Below are 18,396 nucleotides of genomic sequence, written 5' to 3'. Positions count from 1 at the left end.
AACCATATTAAGCCCTGCTTAGCTTCTGAGATCTGATGAAATCAGGTTAGAGTGTACCATCTTGGTCTGGGCAAGTTACCACCAGCATGCCAAAATATCACAGATGGATAATAGGAGACTGAGGGCAAACAAATTCCTAGCAACTGTTATTAAAACTCTGCATCCCACTTACACGCCTTCCATGTCCCACCAGTGGTACACATACCACTGGTTGAGAACCACTGCTCCAGTGGTCCTTCCACTACATGCATTGCCCATGCCTGCAGGCACTCATCCAGCCTTCCTGGAGGAAAGACTGGCACGTGACTTTTCTGTGCTGCCTCAAGCTCTGCCAGTATTGGCCAGACTCAAAAGGATGGATATGACTGCTCCTCTAGGAAACAGACTGCCCCAAAGGCCCTGATAATCTCCCATTCCTGATGGGAGCAGATGGGCCTCATCTCCAGTCAGCACTGGGCGTCAGAGGATTCAGGTGAAACAGAGCCAAAACTGCTGAATTACTTCAATAGGGCGGCTGAGGAAGCCAAGTACTTCTTTACCCAAAGAGTAATTAACATGTGGAATTCACAGCCGCTGGAGGTGGAAGTGGTGGGGGCTACAAGCATAGCTGGATAAGCGTATAGAGCAGAGGTCCATCGGTGGCTCTTAGCCACAAGATATGGATGCAAAACTTTGTCTGGGGTGGAGATGCTCTGTATTCTTGGTGCTCAGAGGGCAACAGTGGAAGGGCTTCTGGAGTTGTGGCCCCATCGGTGAACCTCCTAATGGCACCTGTGGGGGGTTTTGGCCACTGTGTGGCACAGAGTGTTGGATTGGAGGGGCCACTGGCCTGATCCAACATGGCTTCTCTTATGTTCTTAAGCTGAGTGGCTTACTGTAGGCCACTGAGTGAGTTCATACGAGACATCAGATTTGAACTGGGGTTTTCGGCATTAATTGCTTAGTCTCTCTTAGCTACTGTGCTGGCTTGACAAACGTCAAGCCAGCACGGTAGCTAAGAGAGACTAAGCATCTGTAGCAACTGTCAGTAGCATCTGTCACCCTTGCAAGTGGAGACTGGGGCTGAGGGTGAACTCTTAGCAGGGCTTTTTTTGAGCAGGGACGCAGTTCCAGCTGGCATGGCATCAGGGGGTGTGGCCTAATATCCAAATGAGTTCTTGCTGGGCTTTTTCTACCAAAAAGCCCTGTGTGTAACAATGGTGGTATCAGGGGTGTGGCCTAATATGCAAATGAATTCCTGCTGGGCTTTTTTTCTATTAAAAAGCCCTGGCTCTTAGTAATTGTTATGAAAACCCTGAGTCCCTCCTAGACGTCCTTCCACATCCACAGCAGCATTTGGCAGCAGCAGCTGAAGCCCTTTGTCAATATGAAGACATGAAGCTGCCTTACACTGAATCAGACCACTGGCCCATCAAAGGCAGTATGGCGTATTCAAGCCGGCTGCTGCTCTCTGGGGTTTCAGGCAGGGGTCTTTCACATCACCTACTGCCTGATCCTTTTACCTGGAGATGCCCACGGTTGACTCTGACACCTTCCTCGTGCAAAGCAGATGCTCTCCCACTCAGCCACAGCCAGTTTGGTGTAGTGGTTAAGTGTGCGGACTCTTATCTGAGAGAACCAGGTTTGATTCCCCACTCCTCCACTTGCACCTGATGGCATGGCCTTGGGTCAGCCATAGCTCTGGCAGGGGTTGTCCTTGAAAGGGCAGCTGCTGTAAGAGCTCTCTCAGCCCCACCCACCTCACAGGGTGTCTGTTGTGGGGGAGGAAGGTAAAGGAGATTGTGAGCCGCTCTGAGACTCTTCGGAGTGGAGGGCGGGATATAAATCCAATATCTTCTTCTTCTTCTCCTCGCCACGATGTCACTCACAAATGGACTATGAACATAAGAACATAAGAGAAGCCATGTTGGATTAGGCCAGTGGCCCATCCAGTCCAACATTCTGTGTCACACAGTGGCCAAAAAACCCCAGGTGTCATCAGGAGGTCCACCAGTGGGGCCAGGACACGAGAAGCCCTCCCACTGTGTCCCCCCACAAGCACCAAGAATACAGAGCATCACTGCCCCAGACAGAGAGTTCCATCTATACCTTGGACCTCTGCTCCATATGTTTATCCAATCCCCTCTTGAAGTTTACAATGCTTGTAGCCGCCACCACCTCGTGTGGCAGTATGGAAACTGTGATCAAAATAAATTAGGGAACCAACCTGGCAGGGGGCATGCGCGCCACTTCTCAAGAACCCCCGTTGCTAAAAAAAATGTGGCGAAACAACTTTGATTTCCCAAGTTCTTCTGGATGTGATTAGCCAGGACTTTCAAAAGCCAAAAAGAAGAAGAGTTGGTGGTGGCAGTAGAAAGCACCATTAAGTCACAGACGACCTATGGCAACCCTGTGGGGCTTTCAAGGCAAGAGACGTTCAGGGATGGTTTGCCATTGCCTGCCTCTGCGCAGCAACCTTGGTCTTCCTTGGTGGTCTCCCATCCAAATACTAACCACATAGCTTCCAAGATGTGACGAGATCAGGCTAGCCTGGGCCACCCAGGTCAGGGCAAAGAGTTGGCAGCGCAGCTGAGGGTCCTCCCCCTCGCCAAAGCCCTGAAACGACAGCCGCCCATCCTTCAGGCCTGACAACAATTGGAAGAAGCCCGGCTATTGTCCTATCCTAACCTGAGGACAGCCGCTTGCTTACGCTTAATATAAAGCATGACTCACCGGTTATAATACTCCATTAAACTTCAGTTAAGGCCCCTAGCTACCCGTGCCAGGGACTTGAAATTACAATTAACGTTTCCCAACAGGTTTCGACGACGTCACCGCAGCAGCGGCCCTAGACCTGGCGGTGATTATTCATGAATGTAAATCGTATGCATGCATAAGTGAGGCGCGTTCTGAAGTGGCTCGAGCCCAGAAATGTGCAATAGTTGGGCGAGGGACAATAGCCGTGCTCCAAAGGACAGCAGATGATCCTGAAGAGGCTCATTGTATTGATATCCCAGAGCAAGGGCTCAACTCGATCGCGTTGCCTGAGGTCGCCAAACTGGGGCGAAGCGCTCCGTCTCTGAAGCGCGGGCGGGCAAACGCGGAAAGCCTCTTATTGAGAGCGCTCTCCTGCCCCCTTCCTCTGTTGAATAAGGGTTACGTGGACCGTCTGCGCGCAACATGCCTTGTTGCGGGGGTGGGGGGGGGAAGGGGGTGAGCCAGCAGATGCAAGGTCCCCTCTTCAAATTCCTGGCTTCATAATGGATGCAAACAGAGAGCATCATAGGTGTACGGCATGATATTTTGTGGCTGCTAATGGACTCCATCTGAGCGCACGCTGTGATAATTTGAAAGAACATAACATCAAATTTCCATTTAATGAAGAGCTCCGTGCTCTGCCGGGGAGGGGGGAACAGAAAAGGAAGCCCCCATCTAAGATCAGAGTGTGTTTCCTGCACAATTAACATCTTTTCCCCCACTAGCGATAAAATGTTCAATAACTAGCTACTTTGCCTGTTCAGGAGGCCAATGAAAGCATGCTATTAATAAATGTTGCCTTCTTTTCTTTCACCGCATTTGTTTCTAAGTAGACAGTTAAATTGAATGTGTTTATCATTTCCCCATTTCAGGCTTAATTTAATCCTTTTAAACAACAATTATTTTCGAATTTTATGCAGCGTTCAGGCTTTCTCTGTGCACGGCAAATCCAATTTTCTGTTTACCCCGAATGGGGAAGTTAATGCATCTCTAAAAGCAAGTCAGGGTGAGAAAGAGCCACTCTAGAATTTTTTAATTTTGGCATTTAAGCAGTTATTGAATAAAAAAAGGGAACTATTCCATCTGCGCGCCCTCAAAAAATGATAAGGCTTTCTGGCATAAGGGATGGAAGACAAAAGCCATTAGACTGACTTTCAGCGTCAGCTCTCTCTTCTGAAATAGCGATAATAAAACCAGCAGGCCTTACGGGGTTGTTGAGGAGACTGAGAATTGGGAAATCTATTATGTGGAGTATTATTATCTTTATTGTGTTGCAGACAGGCCTCAGATTCAGCAGGCGCTCACAGGAGCACAGCTCCCGAACCTTTCTAAGGGTTCCCCCTCTTCCTCCCCACCTACCTTGTCCATTGAATAGTAGGTGAAGCTGCATAACAATCCCTGGATTAGGAGAGCAGGGAAGCAGGCCAGCCACCAGGGACTTTGCCATGCCCCTAGCAGCCCGTATTAACCCCTGGAGAAGCCCACACCACCCTTTCTTCACTTCTTATGTGATTTTGGGCAGTGGCTGGCCTTTTGACTGGGGAGGGGGGTGGCCCAGAAGAGCAAGGCCTGCTTGGGCTGGCCGGATCTCTAGCCAGCCCAAGCCACTCTCCCAGGGCTCTCCTTTTCCGCATCGGGTTGCTTTTGGCTGAGGTGTGTGTGGCATACGCTAAATTATGCTAATGAGCTCCACCACCTATTTTTCTACATAGCGACCCTTGGTTGCAAACAAACACTTGGGAGAACAACGTAGACAGCTGTGCGCCTTCTTCTAGAAAGCAAAATATAGCTGTCTGAATTTTCATTTAAGAATGCAGTCCTAAGCACGCTTGTATATGAAGCAGTGTGCTGTAGTGGCCAGAGTGTTGGACGAGGATTTAGGATACCCAGCTTTGGATCCCCACTTTGCCACTGAAACTTGCTGGGTGACCTTGGATCAGTCACATGCTCTCCGTGTAACCTACATTGCAGGGTTATTGTGAGGACTGTTTCCTCTAAGCTGAGTTAGTGTGAGCTAGCTCACAAATTTTTTTGCCCCCCCCGGCTCACACATTTTTGTCTTCGCTCAGGAAGGGTGGCCCCAGAGCAAACTAATTTATGCAGTAGCTCCCCACTTTAAAGCCAGTAGCTCACGAAGTAGAACTGTTGCTCACATGACTCCACAGCTTAGAGGGAACATTGATTGTGAGGATAAAACAGAGGAGAGGAGAATGCTCCAATTCAAGAAATATCTGGGGTCTTTGGGGGTGGACCCAGGAGACTTTGGGGTGGAGCCAGGAGCAAGGAACAAGCAAATCGAACTCCAAAGGGAGTTTTGGCCATCACATTTAAAGGGACCCCACACCTTTAAAATGCCTTCTCTCTTTTGGAAATAATGAAGGATAGGAGCACCTTGTTTTGGGGCTCATAGAATTGGACTCACTGGTCCAATCCTTCTGAAACTTGGGGGGTATTTTGGGGAGAGGCACTGGATGCTATGCTGAAAATATGGTGCCTCTACCTCAAAGAACAGCCCCCCTCCAGAGCCATAGATACCTGTGGATCAATGCTTCATTATACCCTATGGGGATTGGTCTCCATAGGATATAATGGAGCGTCCAGCAAACATTCCTCCCCTGCAACTGTCTGCTAACCCTGAAGTGGGGGGCGGAGACCTTCCAAACCAGGGGATCTCCTGTCCCCAACTAGGGATTGGCACCCCTAACTGGGCTAGATGGCCCATAGTTCTGCCCCAGCAGGGCTTTTTGTATATTTGGCATCCCTGCACCTTTTTAACCTAGCCTGAGCAGAAAAGAGAATGTGGGAGCCTGCAGTTCTCTGTGTTAAGGAAAGGAAAAGTCCCCTGTGCAAGCACCAGTCGTTTCTGACTCTGGGGTGACGTTGCTTTCACAACGTTTTCATGGCAGACTTTTTACGGGGTGGTTTGCCATTGCCTTCCCCAGTCTTTTACACTTCCCCCCAGCAAGCTGGGTACTCATTTTACCGACCTCGGAAGGATGAAAGGCTGAGTCAACCTCGGGCTGGCTACCTGAATCCAGCTTCATCTGGGATCGAACTCAGGTCGTGAGCAGAGAGTTCAGACCACAGTACCGCAGTACTGCTGCTTTACCACACTGCGCCACGGGGCCGCTTTCTCTGAGTTAAAGAGAACCATGATTACCTTGAAGTATTACTACAGTCTTCATTTCTGCAGTTACTTCCAGTGGAAATTTGAGTTTCTTCCACGTCTGACTCTTCAGGTTCACTCAAGGGATTTTCCTCCAGGCTGTCTTCCTCCAGTTCATAGTAAGACTGGTTCAGCAGCTCTTCGCCATCCTCAATCCGCTGCTGAAGTTCCAACTGATACTGCTTTTCTTGAGCGAGGCTTTCAGAATCAGACTCCAAGGAGTCGTGGGGGCTTGAACAGAAATCCTCCTTGCTCAGCGACAGGCCTTCGGAGGCGGTTTTCAAGAATGAGTAATGAACGTGGGGCTGAGTCAGTCCGTTCTGCGATGGGCGGCTCTCATCCATATTGCCAGGCATTCACGGCAGGCAGTAAAATCAGGGGGAGAGATGGGCACCGCCCTTCTTCTGGAAAACAAGAAACAACAGCCCTATCAAAACATTTCATATTATGAAATCCTGTAATCCCAAGGCTGAGAAGCTACCTGGAACTGTACAGTAAAAAGAGACCTATTGATTAAACTTTTTAAATCTTGCTTAAATTTGGGAAGTATGAGTATGACTGGGGGTGGATGTTGTTAAAACCTCTAGATATGATTAAGATATAAAAGACAGTTTGGTGTAGTGGTTAAGTGTGCGGATTCTTATCTGGGAGAACTGGGTTTGATTCCCCGCTCCTCCACTTGCAGCTTCTGGAATGGCCTTGGATCAGTCATAGCTCTTGCAGAGTTGCCCTTGAAAGGCCAGTTTCTGTCAGAGCTCTCTCAGCCCCACCCACCTCACAGGGTGTCCATTGTGGGGAAGGAAGATAAAGGAGATTGTGAGCCGCTCTGAGATTCAGAGTGGAGGGTGGGGTATAAATCCAGTATCACCACCATCATCATCAATCTTCTTCTTCTTCTGCAATTCCTGTCTATTTAATCAACTAATGCCATGGAATATCAGGAGGCTGGAGACCAACCCCTACTAGGAAACATGGAGGGACTTGGAAGTGTTCATTTTGGAGGAAGCGGAAGGGGGCGGTATCATGTTTGCTCTCTTTAAGTATTTGAAAGGCTGTCACTTAGAGGAGGGCAGGGAGCCACTCCTGTTGGCAGCAGAGAAGAGAACTTGCAGTAATGGGTTTACATTATCGGCAGAAAAGTACTGGTTGGATATTGGGATTTATTATTATTTTACAATAAAAGTAGTTCAATAGTGGAATCAGCTGCCCAGGGAAGTGGTGAGCTCCCCTCACTGGCAGCCTTCAAGTAGTTGCTGGATGAACACTTGTCAGGGGTGCTTGAGTGTGATCCTGCATTGAGCAGGGGGTCAGACTAGATGGCCTCTATGGACCCTTCCAACTCTATGATTCTGTATCAAGGCACATGAAGCAGCAACCTTGTAAAAACTATATATGTCAAACTGTGTGGTCACTGCCTGTACTGTAAACCTCTTGAAAATCCCATACATGCCACCAATTTTTGTGAAGGAAGGAAGGTAGGCAAGGGATAAAAATAGAACCACAGCCTCTCAGAAATGTCATTTAAGAAGTGCATTAACAGTATTGATCTTGTCTTGTTCCCACCGGAGTCTTTAGCGATCCCTTGATCCTGAGCAATAAACCAGTAAAAAATGAAAGCAACATTTCATTTGAGTGTATAAATGAAAGGGCATTTCTTTTGCTTGAAGGACGGCTTTGTGTGTCTGCATCGGGTACCTTCAGATCTGAAGCAATGTTAGAATAACCAGCCACTAATGGTGGCCATCCTGAGATCTCCCGAACAACAAGGTGGCGGGCCTCTGATCAGTCCCAGGATGCCACAAGCTGAAGAACATAAGAGAAGCCATGTTGGATCAGGCCAATGGCCCACCCAGTCCAGCACTCTATGTCACATAAGAACATAAGAGAAGCCATGTTGGATCAGGCCAATGGTCCATCCAGTTCAACACTCTGTATCACATAAGAACATAAGAGAAGCCATGTTGGATCAGGCCAATGGCCCACCCAGTTCAACACTTTATGTCACATAAGAACATAAGAGAAGCCATGTTGGATCAGGCCAATGGCCCATCCAGTCCAACACTCTATGTCACATAAGAACATAAGAGAAGCCATGTTGGATCAGGCCAATGGCCCACCCAGTTCAACACTTTATGTCACATAAGAACATAAGAGAAGCCATGTTGGATCAGGCCAATGGCCCATCCAGTCCAACACTCTCTGTCACACAGGGCCAGATCTGGGGGGGGGGGGTGCAGAGGGGGGTGCTTGCCCCAGGCGCTACCCACAGGAGGTGGCGCCAAATTGAATATGAAGTCCATTCTATTCTATGGGCCCCTAAGGTAGAATGGGCCCATAAGGGGGAGTCATTTTTTTAATTTTGCCCCCCTCAAAAAAGTGCAGATGACTGGGGAAGGCAACGGCAAACCACCCCGTAAAAAAGTCTGCTGCGAAAATGTTGTGAAAGCAACGTCACCCCAGAGTTGGAAACGACTAGTGCTTGCACAGGGGACCTTTCCTTTCCTTTCCCTCAAAAAACATGCAGATCTGGTTCTGGTCAGGATACAAAAGAGATGTACTCATGTGTATGGCACGAAACTTGTGCCCAGGAGGTCTCAGGTTCAGTCCCTGCTTTCTGCACTTAAAAGGATTGTTGGCACTAGGTGCTGGGCAAGGATTTTGTCAGCCCAAGACCCTGGAGAAATGCTGCCAGTCAGACGACTCTGTACTGAGCAGGACAGACCAATAGGCTGACTTTGTAGAAAGCAGTCTTCAGATGTTGGGGTAGGGCAGGGGTGGCCAAACTTGCTCAATGTAAGAGCCACATGGAATTAGATGTTTGAGAGCTGCAAGACATGAACAAATATCACACACGTCTTCATTAAAAGTCTTAATTCTTTGCACAGAAAGATAAAATACATATGTATGCACTTTACACCATGACCATGCTAGAAGGAGACTTTTTTTTTTTAAAAAAAGCTGGGAATAACAGTCCCCATAAGACTAGCATAGGGAAAGGTTAGGGAATTGTTTTTTTGGCATAAGAGGGAGAAGGAAACTCACATGTACCATATCAATCACTGACAACTGAATGTATCATTATGCATCTCTCTTTGCCATAAGAACATAAGAGAAGCCATGTTGGATCAGGCCAATGGCCCATCCAGTCCAACACTCTGTGTCACACAGTGGCCAAAAAAAATTTATATATATATATACACACACACACACTGTAGCTAATAGCCACTGATGGACCTCTGCTCCATATTTTTATCTAAACCCCTCTTGAAGGTGGCTATGCTTGTGGCCACTACCACCTCCTGTGGCAGTGAATTCCATATGTTAATCACCCTTTGGGTGAAGAAGTACTTCCTTTTATCCGTTTTAACCTGTCTGCTCAGCAATTTCATCGAATGCCCATGAGTTCTTGTATTGTGAGAAAGGGAGAAAAGTACTTCTTTCTCTACTTTCTCCATCCCATGCGTTATCTTGCAAACCTCTATCATGTCACCCCGCAGTCGACGTTTCTCCAAGAGCCCCAAGCGTTTTAACCTTTCTTCATAGGGAAAGTGTTCCAGCCCTTTAATCATTCTAGTTGCCCTTTCCTGGACTTTCTCCAATGCTATAATATCCTTTTTGAAATGTGGCGAACTGCACACAGTACTCCAAATGAGACCACACCATCGATTTATACAGGGGCATTATGATACCGGCTGATTTGTTTTCAATTCCCTTCCTAATAATAATAATAATAATGCCATGACACAAAGGTTAGTAAATACAGTTCCTACAAGAGCTATGAAACTAAGGGGGAGCTCTGCACAGCCCTCTTTACTTCAGTTCCTCCTTCCAATGGCTCCCTTGGCTCTTGCATTCTCTTTCCCCACTCTAGGTCTCCAAGAGACCAACACCAACACTAGCACCAAAAATTGTTTTAAACTATTTTAAATTGTTTAAAATTGTTAATTGGTAATGATAGTTAATTTTAATTGTTTGCTTACTGATTTGGTGTTTGGGTTTGATTGTTGTTAGCAACCCTGAGCCTGCTTCGGCGGGGAGGGCGGGATATAAATACGAGGAATAAATAAATAAATCTCTCTGGTGATGAAGAGCTTGCAAGACTTCCTATTTTCCCCTTCTTTCCTACTTTACACACAGTGGAAATGGTCGCTTACCCAGGGGTCAGTGCTCAGACTCTGACTGAGGTCCTGATGCTAAGCACACTTACTTGAGAGTAAGCCTGCATTAAGTTCCTCCTTGACCTCCAGGAGTCACACGATATGTGTGAAAGAGACACACATGGCTCCCGAGCCACAGTTTGGCCACCCCTGGGATAGGGCTATGGCTCACATGCTTCAGGGGTGGTGGTGGGAAACGCTGTCAAGTCACAGCCAACTTAAGGTGACCCCTCATAGGGTTTTCAAGGCAAGAGATGTTCAGAAGTGGTTTGCTGTTTCTTGCATCTGTGTAGCAACCCTGGACTTCCTTGGAGGTCTCCCAGCCTAGAACTAAGCAGGACCAACCCTGATTAGATTTTGAGAGCTGAGATGAGGCCCTCCTGGGATCTCCAGGTCAGGCACTGTGCAGGCAGAAAGCTTAATTGGTAGCATATCTGGGTAAAGGGTGGGGGGAAAGACCACTATCCCTTTCATTCACTTAAAAATAAAAAGGCCACCATTCTGATCTCCCTCAATTGAACATATGAAGCTGTCTTATACTGAATCAGACCCTCGGTCCATCAAAGTCAGTATTGTCTACTCAGACTGGCAACGGCTCTCCAAGGTCTCAAGCTGAGGTTTTTCATGACTATTTGCCTGGACCCTTTCTAGTTGGAGATGCCAGGGATTGAACCTGGGACCTTCTGCTTACCAAGCAGATGCTCTACCACTGAGCCACTGTCCCTCCCTTAATATGAACACATGAAGCTGCCTTATACTGAATTAGACCCTCAGTCCATCAAAGTCAGTATTGGCTACTCAGACTGGCAACGGCTCTCCAGGGTCTCAAGCTGAGGTTTTTCATGACTATTTGCCTGGACCCTTTCTAGTAGGAGATGCCAGGGATTGAACCTGGGACCTTCTGCTTACCAAGCAGATGCTCTACCACTGAGCCAGCATCCCTCCCCTGAGCTCTCAGAATGGCAAAGTTAGTTTGAGAGGCTGACAGTGCAAACTGTTACACTCTTGTGAGTGGTGTTCCCTCTAAGCTGAGTTAGCGTGAGCTAGCTCACAGTTTTTTAGCCTCCAGCTCACACATTTTTGTCTTAGCTCAGGAAAAAATGGCCCCAGAGCAAACTAATTTATGCAGCAGCCCACAACTTTAATGCCAGTAGCTCACAAAGTAGAGGGAATATTGCTTGGGAGTACACTGAATTGTCTTAGAAAGGCAATTTATCTATTTAGGACTGCATTGCAATAAGTTTATTTATTTAGAGGGTTTTAATGGTGCCTCACCTGGTAAATCTGCTTCAGACAGCTTACCAGATATCATACTAAAACATAACATTGTGTGTGTGTGTGTGTGTAAACTGGCATCCAGTAGCAGCTGACACATGGCAACCTCGTAGGGTTTTCAAGGGAAGAGACTCTCAGGGGAGGTTTGCCATTGCCTGCCTCTGCCTAGAGACCCTGGACTTCCTTGGAGGTCTCCCACCCAAATACCAACCAGGGCTGACCCTGCTTAGCTTCTGAGATCAGGCCAGGCTGGGTTATCCAAGTCTGGGATAAAACATTAGAAGTTATAGATTAAAACCCTGCGTTTAAAAAAACCCCACTCACAGAAGAGAGATCCTGTGATCCCAAAGAGCCGGAGGAGGGGTTTGCCAGTGGACCATGGAAATAACAATGAAGAATCTGCTTGTTCTGTTGTTAGAGCTGGTCAGAGGAGACGGTGATGGACATAGTAGACATCTCACCCACTTACGTGAACACTCTTCATATGATCACCAGAACAAAGTTTGAGTTCAGGAGGACTTTTAAAAAACAACAACCTAGCTTCCTATTACTATTTCGTCTTTGAAAATATATTGCCCTAAGTCTGCTTTGGCAGGGAGGGTGGGGTATAAACTTAATAAATAAATAAATCAAAACATCTTCATTGTATGCTAATTTGTTGTTCACCTATGTAGAAGCAACTGCCTATATATATATACATATATATATTCCTAAGTAAAGCCCAAGAACTGGTGAGAGATGTAAAAGTGATTGCACCGCTTGGGAGCAGTGACCATAATGTTATTGATTTCACCATTTGTATAAATAGGGAGTTGCCCCAAAAGACCAGCACAACCACTTTTAACTTTAAAAGGGGTAAATTCTCTGAGATGAAGAGGCATGTGAAGAGGAAACTGAAAGGAAAGGTAAATGCAGTCAAAACCCTTGGGGAAGCTTGGAGGCTATTTAAAACTACAATCCTAGAAGCTCAGATAAAATATATACCACACATTAGGAAAGGCACAAACGGGTATAAGAAAAGGCCTGCATGATTAACAAACGAAGTTACAGGAGCTGTAAAAGGTAAGAAGAATTCCTTTAAGCGGTGGAAAGCTAGTCCAAGTGAGATTAATAAAAGGGAACACAGATGCGGCAAATCAAATGCAACACTGTGATCAGGCAGGCAAAAAGGGCCTATGAGGAGCATATTGCAAAAAACATAAAGACTAACAATAAAAACGTCTTCAAATATATAAGAAGCAGGAAACCAGCCAGGGAGGCAGTGGGGCCCTTGGATGACCAAGGGGTAAAAGGATTACTGAAGGAGGATAGGGAAATGCCTGAGAAGCTGAATGCATTTTTTGCCTCCATCTTCACTATGGAAGATAAGAAGTGTTTGCCCACTCCAGAACCGCTAATTTTGGAAGGGGTCTTGAAAGACCTGAGTCAGATGGAGGTGACGAGAGGGGAGGCCCTACAACTGATAGACGAATTAAAAACTAATAAGTCACCAGGTCTGGATGGCATACATCCAAAAGTTCTGAAAGAACTCAAAGGTGATCTTGTGGGTCTCCTGACAAAAATATGTAATCTTTCATTGAAATCTGCCTCCATTCCTGAGGACTGGAAGGTAGCAACTGTCACCCCTATCTTTAAAAAGGGTTCCAGAGATGATCCAGGAAATTACAGGCCAGTCAGTCTGACTTCAATACTGGGAAAGTTGGTAGAAACCATTATCAAGAACAAAATGAGTAGGCACATTGATGAACACAAGTTATTGAAGAAGACTCAGCATGGGTTCTGTAAGGGAAGATCTTGCCTCACAAACCTATTACAATTCTTTGAGGGGGTGAACAAACATGTGGACAAAGGGGACCCAATAGATGTTGTTTACCTTGACTTCCAGAAAACTTTTGATAAAGTTCCTCATCAAAGGCTCCTTAGTAAGCTCGACCGTCATGGAGTAAAAGGACAAGTCCTCTTGTGGATCAAAAACTGGCTAATTAATAGGAAACAGAGAGTGAGTATAAATGGGCAATCTTCGCAGTGGAAGACGGTAAGCAGTGAGGTGCTGCAGGGCTCAGTACTGGGTCCCATGCTCTTTAACTTGTTCATTAATGATCTAGAGTTGAGAGTAAGCAGTGAAGTGGCTAAGTTTGCAGATGACACTAAATTGTTCAGGGTGGTAAGAATCAGAGAGGATTGTGAGGCACTCCAAAGGGATCTATTGAGGCTGGGTGAGTGGGCGTCAATGTGGCAGATGAGGTTCAATGTGGACAAGTGCAAAGTAATGCACATTGGGGCCAAAAATCCCAGCTACAAATACAAGTTGATGGGGTGTAAACTGGCAGAGACTGACCAAGAGAGAGATCTTGGGGTTGTGGTCGATAACTCACTGAAAATGTCAAGACAATGTGCGATTGCAATAAAAAAGGCCAACGGCATGCTGGGAATTATTAGGAAGGGAACTGAAAACAAATCAACCAGTATCATAATGTCCCTGTATAAATCGATGGTGCAGTCTCATTTGAAATACTGTGTACAATTCTCGTCACCACACCTCAAAAAGGATATTATAGCACTGGAAAAAGTCCAGAAAAGGGCAACTAGAATGATTAAGGGTTTGGAACACTTTCCCTATGAGGAAAGATTAAAATGCTTGGGGCTCTTTAGCTTGGACAAACGTCGACTGTGGGGTGACATGATAGAGGTTTACAAGATTATGCATGGGATGGAGAAAGTAGAGAAAGAAGTACTTTTCTCCCTTTCTCACAATACAAGAACTCGTGGGCATTCAATGAAATTGCTGAGCAGTAGGGTTAGAACAGATAAAAGGAAGTACTTCTTCACCCAAAGGGTGATTAACATGTGGAATTCACTGCCACAGGACATGGCGACGGCTAAAAGCATAGCCAGCTTCATGAGGGGTTTAGATAAAAATATGGAGCAGAGGTCCATCATTGGCTATTAGCCACAGCATATTATTGGAACTGTCTGGGGCAGATGTGTATTCTTGGTTCTTGTGGGGGGGGAAGCAAAGTGGAAGGGCTTCTAGCCCCACTTGTGAACTTCCTTTTTTTTTTGGCTACTGTGTGACACAGAGTGTTGGACTGGATGGGCCACTGGCCTGATCCAACATTGGCTTCTCTTATGTTCTTATATACATACGGCTCTGCAAGAACCAGTTTGGTGTAGTGGGTAAGTGTGCGGACTCTGATCTGGGAGAACCGGGTTTGATTCCGCACTCCTCCACTTGCAGCTGCTGGAATGGCCTTGGGTCAGCCATAGTTCTCACAGAGCTGTCCTTGAAAGGGCAGTTTTTGTGAGAGCTCTCCCAGCCCCACCTACCTCATAGGGTGTTTGTTATGGGGGAGGAAAATAAAGGAGATTGCGGGTCACTCTGAGATTCAGAGTGAAAGGCGGGTTTTAAATCCAATGTCAGTGTCTTCTATGAAACATGAACTTCCATTTCTGTGTCTCTGAAGAAGTGTGAGTCCACATGAAAGCTCATGCCTTGAATGAACTTTTGTTGGTCTTAAAGGTGCCACTGGACTCAAAGTTTGTTCGAAAGACCAACAAAGCTTAATTCCTTAATGTACCTGAAGTGTGCATGCACACGAAAGCTTATACCCAGAATTAAACTTGGTAGGTCTTCAAGGTGTCGCTGGACACAAACTTTGTTCTATTGCTTCAGACCAACATGGCTACCCACCTGAAGCTATGAAGAAGAAGAAGAAGAAGAAGAAGAAGAAGATATTGGATTTATATCCCGCCCTCCACTCCGAAGAGTCTCAGAGCGGCTCACAATCTCCTTTCCCTTCCTCCCCCAAAACAGACACCCTGTTAGGTAGATGAAGATACTGGATTTATATCCCGCCCTCCACTCCGAAGAGTCTCAGAGCGGCTCACAATCTCCTTTCCCTTCCTCCCCCACAACAGACACCCTGTGAGGTTGATGAAGATACTGGATTTATATCCCGCCCTCCACTCCGAAGAGTCTCAGAGCGGCTCACAATCTCCTTTCCCTTCCTCCCCCACAACAGACACCCTGTGAGGTAGATGAAGATATTGGATTTATATCCCGCCCTCCACTCCGAAGAGTCTCAGAGCGGCTCACAATCTCCTTTCCCTTCCTCCCCCACAACAGACACCCTGTGAGGTAGATGAAGATATTGGATTTATATCCCGCCCTCCACTCCGAAGAGTCTCAGAGCGGCTCACAATCTCCTTTCCCTTCCTCCCCCACAACAGACACCCTGTGAGGTAGATGAAGATATTGGATTTATATCCCGCCCTCCACTCCGAAGAGTCTCAGAGCGGCTCACAATCTCCTTTCCCTTCCTCCCCCACAACAGACACCCTGTGAGGTAGATGAAGATATTGGATTTATATCCCGCCCTCCACTCCGAAGAGTCTCAGAGCGGCTCACAATCTCCTTTACCTTCCTCCCCCACAACAGACACCCTGTGAGGTGGGTGGGGCTGGAGAGGGCTCTCACAGCAGCTGCCCTTTCAAAGACAACCTCTGCCAGAGCTATGGCTGACCCAAGGTCATCTCAGCAGGTGCAAGTGGAGGAGTGGGGAATCAAACCCGGTTCTCCCAGATAAGAGTCCACTACACCAACTTGTGATGCACAATACTCAAACACTGCTGCTTGTGATACATGGTCTGTGTGTGATTGGCAGAAGTTCAACAGAGGAAGCATAATTCACCACTGCACCTTGATGCTGCGGCGGGGGGAAGCTACACCTGCCGAACTCCCGCCTTTCAAGCAGCTGGTAAAGGTGCTGCTGCCGGTGTGAAACAGGGTTAGCCCTGCCCAGATTGCCTCCACCACCAAAAGCACGGGGCAGTTTCTAAAAACGCCCTCTCCACCGCCTCCTGCTGCCGCCACTCCGGCCTGAATCCCTTCCCTCGCTGATACCCCCTCCCCGCTCACCTTTTCCAAAACAGGGGCAGTAACGCCGCCCGGGCGATTCACGGAGCCACTTCCCGCAGCCGCCTCCACGCCACTAGCGCTGCGTCCCCATGGCAACGGTACACAGTTACACGCGCTGTAGCTCCGCCCACCCGCCCGCCCGCCTTTCTCTCGGCACCTACCAAGTGAAGAGATGGGGAGGGGAGCAACGGTTCTCCGCACTTCTGCGGAAATGGTACCTGCCACGGATCCAGTTGATAAAGAGCGGCGTCGGGGTTCGCAGGAAGCGCACAGAACGGACCGGGGTTTAGAGCACAAGTCGCCTGCGTGTTAGGGTTTTTGACTGCTTCAAACAAGTGATCACTATGTGACAAATCTCATTTTAAATACCCACACTATTTCAGCTGAAATAATTGCGACTAACTAGGAACATTCCCGTAGCACCTTTATTCGCGATGTGAGCTGCCCTGCGGGATGGAATTGTTAGCGCGCTGCTGGAGGGCGACTCCAGTCCCTGAGGGGAAATGACGTTTTGGCGGGAAAAATCTGCCTGGGAGTGGGGGATACATAGGGGCCCATCATAGTGAAACACGGTGGGATAGAACAAATATATTTTCGACTTGCAACCCTTTTATACCGCCCTGAGCCTGCCTTGGCGGGGAGGGCGGGATAGAAATATAAAGTTATTATTATTATACTCCAAAGGGGCCAGGTCAGGGGTGGCCAAACTTGCTTAAGGTAAGAGCCACATAGAATAAATGTCAGATGTTTGAGAGCCCTAAGACATGAACATCAGATGTTTGAGGGAGGGAGGGAGGGAAATAGATGGGGGAGGGAGGAGAGAGAGGTAGAAACAAAGCAACTTTAAATGCTTTCTCCAGGTCGCCCAATTTACTAAGAAGTATAGAGAAACCAGTCCAAATGTCCAAAACACGGCACAAGAAGCCACATACTGAGCTGTAGCCGAGGTGAAATTGATGCTGGAGACGCTCTGTGTCCCTCTTTTTTTTAAATCGTGTAAAAAAAAATCCATATAATTGAATCAATATTGGTCCCAGGTCTGATGAAGACTGGAAAGAAACAAGTACTTCATCGATTGGCTTGTCACCACACTACTTTGGGACTTGAATATACATGTTTTGGACATTTGGACTGATTTCTATATACTCCTTAGTAAATTGGGCACTAGCTTGCATTTTTTGTTGTGTTATCCATTATAGTGACCTCTCTCAGATTGTACTCTCTTCTCCAGGTTGCCGGCTGGCTTGGCGAGCCATACAATATCTGAAAGAGCCACATGTGGCTCCCAAGCCGAGCCACAGTTTGGCCATTCCTGGGCCAGGTTATTGGTCACAGAATTGAGGCAGTATTTGGGGAAGGGAGAAAGTTCAGAGTGGGTCACAGAGTCCAACCTCCAAAGCAGCCATTTTCTGCCCTCTGTTGTTTGGAGATGAGTTCTCATGCTGGGAGAGCTCTAGGCCCCACCTGGAAGTTGGCATCCTTGTTCCATAAATTAAGGGAAATTATAAATATAATGAATCCTCTCTACATCCTCCACACATCCAATGCCCTCCAGGATGTTCACTCTTGACAAGGCAAGCCTACATACAGGGGTTTTGACTTGTTTGAAGCAGTCAAATAATTAGCCAAAAAAATTATTTCGAAGCAGTCAAAAACCCTAACACTCAGGCTACTTTTGCTCTAAACCCCGGTCCGTTCTGTGCGCTTTCTGCGCATCCCGACGCCGCTCTTCATCAACTGGGTTGGTGGTTAAACCAACACAACTCATTTGATGGCATTATGAAAACCACCTTGTCCCTGACCCCATATGGGAAAATTATTAGCAGTGGTCTTCAGTCTTCCACTGAACTGTATGCACATGACAGGAAGAGGTGGAACCAGAGCTATGAACTCAGTAGCATCAAAGCCCAAACCATGGATGGTAGACCAAAACAGCAGGGATCTGGAAACACAAACAGAGCACCAAGATGATACACCGCAGTGAAGAACAAGTCCAGGATAAGAGCTCTGGAGGAGTTAACCTTGGCCTGCCACCAGCAAGAAATATGGCAGCTTGAGGTCTATGTGCATGCCTTAGTGTTAGCAGGTCCCAAAGGCAGGGCAAAAGGAGGGAAAGGCATCTCCGTTGCAGATCCATGAGATTC

General features: G+C 47.1%; 1 protein-coding gene across 1 annotated transcript in view; it reads right to left on the bottom strand.

Annotated features, from left to right (window-relative positions):
* The window catches only part of JHY (junctional cadherin complex regulator), a 54,433-nt gene extending 48,162 nt beyond the window's left edge, over positions 1-6,271 (bottom strand). The window contains exon 1 of the mRNA XM_060251681.1: positions 5,897-6,271. Coding sequence (XP_060107664.1) covers positions 5,897-6,258 — 362 coding nt within the window. The 5' untranslated portion in view covers positions 6,259-6,271. The remainder of the gene's footprint in view (positions 1-5,896) is intronic.
* Between the last annotated feature and the right edge of the window lie 12,125 nt (positions 6,272-18,396).

This window comes from Heteronotia binoei, chromosome 12, assembly GCF_032191835.1.
Source record: "Heteronotia binoei isolate CCM8104 ecotype False Entrance Well chromosome 12, APGP_CSIRO_Hbin_v1, whole genome shotgun sequence".
Lineage (NCBI taxonomy): Eukaryota > Metazoa > Chordata > Lepidosauria > Squamata > Gekkonidae > Heteronotia > Heteronotia binoei.
Note: the sequence above shows the minus strand (reverse complement) of the source record. Positions and strands in the feature narration are given on the sequence as shown.